The 8996-nt window shown below is 38.7% G+C and overlaps 1 protein-coding gene across 1 annotated transcript; it reads left to right on the plus strand.

Annotated features, from left to right (window-relative positions):
- Positions 1-1266: 1266 nt before the first annotated feature.
- On the plus strand, positions 1267-2755 carry LOC118349401. The gene is made up of 2 exons (XM_035693804.1): positions 1267-2577; positions 2738-2755. The coding sequence occupies exons 1-2, from the start codon at positions 1267-1269 to the stop codon at positions 2753-2755; spliced, it is 1329 nt and encodes a 442-aa protein (XP_035549697.1).
- Positions 2756-8996: the final 6241 nt, after the last annotated feature.

An 8996-nucleotide genomic window follows, 5' to 3' on the forward strand; every position in this document is an offset into this window, starting at 1 on the left:
ATAAGATGCTTAGGATCTTCCAATAAAAATATCAAAGCCATTGGAATAAGATTAAACCATAAAAAATTTAAACTTTCTCAAAACAGAAACTGTTTTTCCTCTTCCAGTTTCTAAGTTTCTAGACCTAAGAAAATATTTCACCAAAACTTTTAATCATGCAACAAATCCTCAACCAATAATCATATACACATGTTAACAGTACTCCATAAAAATTTCGGACCAAGATCTATTCATTAGCTTGGTCAAAAACTGCAAAATATAACACACTCTCCAGTTTATGGCCCAGAATGACCTTTCTGGGGTCTAAACAACTTTTGACCATCTCAAAATGGAACGAATAAGGTATCCACGTAAACTAGACTCCAAAAGAAAGAACTTTAATGAAGGAAGAGTTACGAGAAAACACTTACAAAAGCTTCAAAACAGGCGTTCAATAGAGGTACGAAAAACTGTCCGAGAGTGTCTTTTGTGTTCTATGAAGGAAAAGTGTAAAGGAGAGTTGCTTTTTGTGGGAATTGGACTGGAGAGCTTCTTACACAAGCTATGTAAAGTGATAGAACTGAAGGAATGGTTGAGTGTTGGCCTTTTCTTCTCATAAAAGTCAGACCAAGATCTTTTCTCAAGGTGGAGTGTGAGAGTGAAAGAGTGAGGTGGCCCTTTAGCTTTGTCTTTCAAGAACCTTCTAGGCCCTTCTTGTAAAGATATGGCCAGCCAAGTGGGGGTACAAAACTTAGCCATGAAGCAATCCTATGGTGACCAAATTCGTGGGCCTTAAAGGGCCTAAATCGAATGGGCCTAAATTTTGGGGTTTAAAGAGGGTTTGGGTTGCTATCAAGCCCAAATCCAATATCACTTGGCCCAATCAATTTTTCATGGTTAACAAGGTTGGATAATGATGTTCTAACACAAATTTGAAGGATTAATAGCATGTGGAAGTGATTTAATCAAGTGATTAAACACAATGCTAGAAATCGGATTAGAAAGGGTTTAGAGGCCAACTTTAGGGTTTTGGGAAAACCGTTTAGGGTTTCGACTTCAACAAAGCTTTAGGGCTTTCAATTGGATTCCCACCATTTAGGGTTTCACTAGGATTGAAAACCTCTTTGGTCTGACACAATTTGGTTGAGCAGATGAAACAAAGTTTTGCTTAAGTGGCATAATCTCAGTTCAGTCCTGATTTCCGGAAATGCTCCAAGAACTGCTGAGGCCTTCTTGAGAACTCTTCTTGAGTTTTATCTGAAAAGGTGCAAGGGTACGTGAGGCTGCATGGCAGCTGGAGAGGGTGGCACCGGTCGGCCTTCCTTTGCCGATCTGGTGAGTGCAGTCCCTCAACCTATTCCGGAGATGGTTCTTGCACCCAGGATTCCAAAGGTGCTGGATGGTGAGGTTTATTTTCAGTTTACCAAAGAAGAAATAGCAAGATCAGCGGAACCTTTCCGATATTCTGTTGTTCTCAAGTTCTTGAAGAATCGTCCGTCATTGGATACGGTGAGGGCTTTCATTCACAATCGATGGGGACTTACAGCCACTCCAGTAGTTTCTGCTATGAGGAGACCGCGAAATGTGTTTGTTCGTATGTCTAATGATGTGGATTTTACCAAAGCATTATCACGGGAGGTTTGTGAAATAAATGGGATATTCTACCGTGTCTTTAGATGGTCTCCTGAGTTCAATGAGGATGCCGAACCCTCAAGGGTTCCGGTGTGGATTTCTTTGCCGGGGCTTCCTCCAAACTTTTATCAAGAATCCTTCTTGAAGATGTTGATGGCACCGATTGGAACGTTCATTAGACGTGATAATCCGACGAGGTGCGCTACTAGAACGGATGGAGCACGGCTTTGTGTGGAAGTGGATGCTGCAAAACCTCCTTTGTCGCATTTCTGGATTGGAGTGCCTGGAGTTTCCTCTAGCCGAAAGCAAGAAATAGTGTATGAAACACTTCCGGCTTTTTGTTCGTCATGCAAGATGCAGGGTCATGATGTTCGAACTTGTAATCCCGGAAAAGCTGGTAAGAAAGGGGGGAGAAAAGAGAGTACGAAAGGTTTGTTGGATGATCAAGAGGTAGCTCCGAATGAAGATAAGGTTGAAACTCCTTTGCTGGTTCTTGAAGATAAAGAAACAGAGGATGTGGTGGTGGAAAAGGAGACGGAAGCAGTAGGTATAGGTCAGGTGCAATTGGATGCCGAGAAGGAAGTGTTGCCAATGCAGGTGGCAGACCAATTGGTGCAGGTGGATTCTGAGGATAAGGAAAAACTGGAGCAGATTGGAGAAGAAAATCATACGGTGATCACTAACGGGGTGCAGTTGAAGTCTTATGTTGGAACAGAGGATGCAACAGATCTAATGCTACACGTTGGGGTCGCAGATGGTGCAGGGATGGTCACGGATGCTGATTATGTGATGTCTAATATGGATGCAAATCAGAGTTTCCGTGCGGATAATAATGGAATGACAATGGAGCAGATGCAACCAGTGGGGGAGGCGGATAGTGCTGAGGACGTTAATGAAGAAGTTGATGAAGAAACCATGTTGGAAGAGAATTGTTCTTCTGAACCAGAACCGGAACAGCATCCAGAGGTTTTTTCACAAACTAAAGACTATTTTACTGAATCTGAGCTGAATGATGGTAAGAAAAGGTATAATAAAAAAAAGTTTATTAAAATGCGTAGTTCTTCTCGGGTTCTTGCCAGAAATAAAATTGCTAAATGATTGATTCTATTTTGGTTTGGAATCTTAGAGGGGTGGGAACATCTAGAACTAGGCTAAAGGCGTTGGTGAGAAGATATAAACCGAAAATTGTTGCTCTTCTAGAACCGTTTCAAAATTTAGAGGGTGCTCGCAAAGTGGCTCGAAGTCTAAATTTTGATATGGTTATTTCTAATGAGGTGGAAGGGGGGAAAATTTGGCTTTTGTGGGATAGTATGTATAAGGTGCAAGTTGAAAAGTTGGGTATGCAATATATTTCTGTTATTGTTGAGAATGGTGCGGAAAAATTTTTGATTCATGTGATTTATGCTAAATGTTCTTGGGTGGAGAGGCGTTATCTTTGGCAAGAGGTAAATAGTAATCATGTGGGTGGAGAGCCTTGCCTCTTTGTGGGGGATTTTAATATTATTAGGAATGATTCAGAAAGGAGGAGAGGAAGACCTCGGCCAATGGTGGCTATGGATGATTTTAATGATTGGATTCATCAAAGGGGTCTTATGGAAATGGCTTCGAAAGGGAGTTGTTTCTCTTGGTGTAATGGTCAGTCAGGTTTGGCCCGTTCGTGGGCTCGACTTGATCGTGCTCTTATGGACAATTCTTTTAGCAATTTGTTCCCGAATATTATTTGGTCTTACTTGCCTAGATCTACTTCTGACCATGCTCCCATGTTCATTGAGTTTAAGAAAGATTCCTTTGCATATGGGCCATCTCCATTTCGGTTTCAACAAATGTGGGTGGATCATCCTGGTTTTCTGGATTGTGTTAGAAATGCTTGGAATATACGGATGGATTGTTCTCCGCTTTTGTGTTTAAGTAAGAAATTAAAACACACCAAGGTGGTGTTTCGGGAGTGGAATAAAAGAGTTTTTGGTCACACAAGAGAGCGTATTGATGCCCTTGAAAAACAGGTTGAGGAGATTGAGTTTCAGCTTCAATCAAATTGGGAGGTTAGTTTGGAGAGAGAGCTTTATGAAGCTGTCTCTAATCTAGCTAGATGGAGGTCTCGGGAAGAGATGAGATTAGCTCAATTGGCCAAGCTTAAATGGAAGTTGGAGGGAGATAGCAATTCAAAATTTTTTCATGCTTGTCTTATTAATAAAAGAAGGAAGAGAGTGCTGGAGATGAGATCAAATGGTATGAATTATGAGAATCCGGAGAGTATTCATCAAGGGGCGGTGGAATTTTTTCAAAATGCACTTCGTGAAGAGCCGCCCATAGAGCAAGCTAGATTAGAAGGCCTTATTGAGACGATCATACTAGAGGAGGAGAATGAGTCTTTGATTAGGCCGCCTACTTTAGAGGAAGTGTTTGAGGCAGTTTCATCTATCCCAAATCAAAGTACTCCGGGGCCAGATGGGTTTGGAGCGGGTTTTTATAAAAGTTGTTGGGAAGTGGTTAAGGTTGATGTTTGGAAGGCAGTAGTGGAATTCTTTATGACCAAGGATCTTCCAAGATTCTTCACGGCCTCATATTTGGTTCTTATACCAAAGATGGAGTCTCCCACTGGTTTTGATAAGTTTCGTCCTATTAGTCTTTGTTCTGTTTTTTATAAAATTTGCTCTAAGATTATTGTTACTCGTTTATCTGGTTTTTTACCTCGTTTGATTTCTTTGGAGCAAGGAGCTTTTATTCCTGGACGGAGTATTTTTGAAAATATTAGTCTCACTCAAGAGTTGGTGCAGTCTATCAATAAAAAAATTCATGGGGGTAATATTTTGTTAAAAGTTGATATGGCGAAAGCTTATGATAGGGTGGATTGGGGTTTTTTGATAATGGTGATGCAAAGGTTTGGTTTCTCTTCTCAATTTTGTGAGTTGATATATTCTTGTATTTCTAACCCTTGGTATTCTGTCATGATGAATGGAACGGTTAAGGGTTTTTTCCCGGGTGGTCGTGGGCTTCGTCAAGGTGATCCTCTATCTCCTTATTTGTTTATCATTCAACAAGAGGTCCTTTCCCGTTTGATTCATAGGAGTATGCAAGATAATCAATTTGGTTTATTTTCTCAAGCCCGTGGTACTCCTATTATATCTCATTTGATGTATGCTGATGATGTTATGGTTTTTTCTAATGGTAGTCAAAGATCGGTGCAGGTTCTTCAAAAAATTTTGAGTCAATATGAGAGGTGGTCTGGACAAAGTATTAATATTCAGAAATCTGCCTTGTATTGTTCTAATAAAATTCCAAGCTGGCGTAAGCATAGGATCTTAAGGCAGACGGGTTTTATGGAAGGATCTTTTCCTTTCAAATATCTAGGTGTGCCAATTATTCAAGGGCGTTTGAAACAGGCTCATTTAGAGGATATGGTGAATAAAGTGAGGCAAAAGATTAGTGGCTGGAAAATGAGGCTTCTTTCTTCGGGAGGAAAACTTGTTCTTTTGAGGCATGTTTTAACTAGTATGAATATCCATCTACTTGCTGTTTTACAGGTACCTCAAGTTGTTATTGCTAAAATCCATAGATTGATGAGTTCCTTTTTTTGGGGAGAAGCTGAGGGACGGAATAAAAGGAAATGGTGGGCTTGGAATAAGATGTGTAAGCCGGTGGAAGAAGGAGGAATTGGGTTAAGAAATCTTGAGGATGTTCAGAAAGCCTTGCATATGCGCTTCGCTTGGAATCTCCTTCAAGGTAATTCTTTATGGGCTAATTTTTTCAAAACCAAATATGTTGGTAACCGGCCATGGTATCTTATAGAAAATAATAAAGGATCTCGATTTTGGAGAATGGTTGCGAATTGTATTCCGTTGTTGTTAAATAATTTGAAATGGAAAATTAGAGAGGGTGATATTTTTTTCTGGTATGATAAATGGAGGGATAATGGTCCATTGATTAATGATATGAATATTATGGGTTCTCCTTTTTTGAAAATTAAAGATTGTAGATTGTCGGATAGTTGGGATGTGGAGTTATTGGAGGAGTTAGTAGGGCATGATAGGGTGGAGGAGATAATAACGGATTTAGCTTGTTTAAAGAATGGAAAGGATGTTCTAGTTTGGACTTCAACGGATACAGGTATTTTCTCTACAAAATCTGCTTGGAATTGTATTCGTATTAGAGGGAATTCTATGGTTTGGCATGCTTGGATTTGGCATAAGAATCTTCCTTTAAAAATGTCTATTCATTTTTGGAGGACTTGGTTTATGGCCTTGAGTGTGGATGACAGATTACGCCGTATTGGTATTCCTTTGGTTTCTAAATGTAATTGCTGTAGTCATGGTCATATTGAAGATATTAATCATGTGTTTTTTGAAGGAGAATTTCCATTCAGAGTGTGGTCTTTTTTTGGTAATCTTATTGGAATTCCTCTTGGTAGAACTTGGAGGCAGAATGTTGATATTTGGTTTAGGAGGGCTAGATCTTCCTCACAGGTGGGTTTTATTGTTGGCATTATTCCCATTATTATTACTTGGCGATTATGGAGAAGAAGGTGTCTGGCTCGAATGGAAGGTATTGTGGAATCGCATAATTCTGTTGTTCATTCTATTTGTGTGTGGTTAGGTTCCATTTCACAGGCGGCTAAGCAAATTAATAATTTCTCTTCGCGGGATGCTATGATTTTGGATGCTTTGCGGATACTTCCGGTGGTGCCGAAAATTCCAAGTTGTAAAGTGGTGAGGTGGGATAAACCCCCGTTGGGGTGGTTTAAATTGAATACGGATGGTAGTAGTATGGGTAATCCGGGTTCTTGTGGGATTGGTGGGGTTATTAGGGATGCTTCTGGTGGTATGGTTCAGGCTTTTGCTTCTTATGTTGGGCTTGGTTCTAATAATAAGGCGGAGCTTTTGGCACTTCTTTATGGGTTGAGAAGATGTAAATCGCTGAATATATCAAATGTGATAGTTGAAATGGATTCTATGATAGTTATTTCTTGGTGGAGTAAAGGGCGATGTGGAGTTTGGTATCTGGAGGATTTTTGGGAGGAAATTGTTGAATTAGCTTGCACGGTTCGTTGTCGGTTTCAGCATGTTTATCGTGAAGGTAATAGGGTTGCAGATTGGTTAGCAAAGGCAGGGGCTTTAGGTTCTGAGTGGGTTTTGTCGAGTAGTGATAATTTGCCTCGGGTTCTTAGAGGTTTGATCCGTTTGGATTCTCTGGGATTTCCGTCCTTGAGATGTTAGTTTTTGTATAAGCTTGGTGTTATTTTGTAAGTCTTGGTTTGGTGTGGTGGTTTTGTTTTCAAGTATGGTCTTTTATTTTGTTATAGTTTAGTTTTTGTTTTTGGATCTGTTTTCCATGATCCTTTCTTGTAACCACGGTATTCCTCCGCCATAAGTGAGGGCTTTATTAATAAAATTTGGGAGGGGTCACTATTGGACATGTGACTTCCTACTCTTCTAAAAGTGGCATAATCTCACACCTTGATTCCTTCAAATCCAACAAACGTTCCTCATGGTGCTAAGTGTCTAATATTATTCACTAAGTGTGGCTAAGAGCTTGCCAAGTGTCCAAATAAAACTTCACTAATCTAATTTGGACATTCCACACTGTGATTTTGAAACACTGCAATTAGTGCGTTTACCAAGGTTACTATTCACTCCGAAAAAGTGAATCATAAACTTGACACTAAAAAATTCCTAAATATTCATATTAACGGACAGTGAAAATCGTTTACCGAAATTCAACCTCGAACTGCTCCTAAAAATAATTTCACAATTTCCAACAGACGTTTTGTCCGGAATTATGAAAATAGGCTATTGCGCCATAAAATCCTAAATAATCCACTGAGTCTAATGGCGTAGACCATAATGCATTCTAATACTTCTAACCACCTCAAATAAATAAAACTCATATTTCTAGCACCATAGTGAGTGATAACACTAACTATGTTGACAGACTAAAACATATGCGATTGGTCGATTCGTAAAAACTTATGGGGTTTTTACGAGATTCCTAAAGTCAATAGAAATTCCACCATTGAATTTCTAGCAGGTTGTTACAATATGTATTGTTCCTCTTTGAGTATAGTTTCCATTGATGTATTTTGTTTGATTTTTAGTGGATTTTGGGTTGGCTAAAAGTGAGTTTGAATACCCAGAGGTCACAACATACTGGGCGACTGATAGGATGATATTTTGAGATCTTGATGTTTTGTGAACTTTTTATTAAAGTTAGGTCTTGATATTGATATGATGAAATGATAACATGTTTTTATACATGTTATGATTTAATTTAAAGCATGTTAGTATTTTTATTTAGGGTTTATGCATATTTTCTTTGGAGTTGAAATTGGAACATACAAAACAATCTCTGTTTTGTGGTTTTGATGATTTTTGGCTTTTCAAACCTAGTCCAATGGCTATGAAATTCTTATATGATGATTCTAAGACTTTAATTTAGATGATAAGTGATTGTTTTTTAACAGAGTTGGTTTGCATAATTCTTGGAAGTATGTTTTGCATGGAAAGGTTTGGGTATGGCTAAATATTGAAGCTTTCGGGTTGCTTCAGGTTTTTATGAAATTTTTGCCATATGATTTTTAGATCTAATTATAGGGTCATGTTTAGGACTTCATTAATGAATTATTTAGTCTTGTTCCTTACGGTTTACTTATTGTAAGTTTCGGATTTGGTGTGTGTGTTCTAAGTCAAGAACACATGAGGCTCAGTTTGAACCTTATGAGCATGCCGAGTGGTTTAATGTTAGTTTTTGAGTTTTTGGTTGATGTTCAAGCAAGGTTATCACTTGGGTAAGATTTATATACAGGTTAAGAGTAAGTTTGTGAACTTTTGGAGTCCTTCGATATTGGAAACTGTTAGATCAAGTGCATCAAGGAGTTGTTCTAAGACTTATTAGTGTTTTGACACTTTTCCTGTCATGAGGAGTTTGTGATTTTTTTGTGAAATTTATATTTTATGTTCTTAGCGTGATTTTAAAACATAAGATGTGATCTTTAGATGTTGCATAAATTAGTTTGAGTATGTGGTTTGAAGTTTGAAAGAATTTCAACAAAAATCAAGACTTTTGTCTTAAGTATGTTTCGACCATTGCTTGGATTACATATTTGAAATTATGATAGCTTTTACGTGAGGATTGTAAATCTTGGTAGAATTTGGAGTTAGTGTGTGTGATGCCCCCAGCCCCCCGCTTAGGATTGGATGGTGATTGAACCATCGGGACATGCAACACCAGGTAACGCACCCCTCGTATATGACATATAAGATGCAATACACCTATGTATACTAGCAGTATGCAGTAATATCGCAGAGGAAAAATAAAAGGGTTCCTGTAATCTAAGCAACGCTGTAAGCAATCGCGTTAGCACATGGTATCGTAACTAATAATAATAATAA

The sequence above is a fragment of the Juglans regia genome, chromosome 9 (genome assembly GCF_001411555.2).
Source record: "Juglans regia cultivar Chandler chromosome 9, Walnut 2.0, whole genome shotgun sequence".
In the NCBI taxonomy this organism is placed as follows: Eukaryota; Viridiplantae; Streptophyta; class Magnoliopsida; order Fagales; family Juglandaceae; genus Juglans; species Juglans regia.

What these genes read in the sequence shown, in the direction of transcription:
- LOC118349401 (XM_035693804.1), top strand. Translation starts at nt 1,267, where the DNA reads ATGGCAGCTGGAGAGGGTGGCACCGGTCGGCCTTCCTTTGCCGATCTG.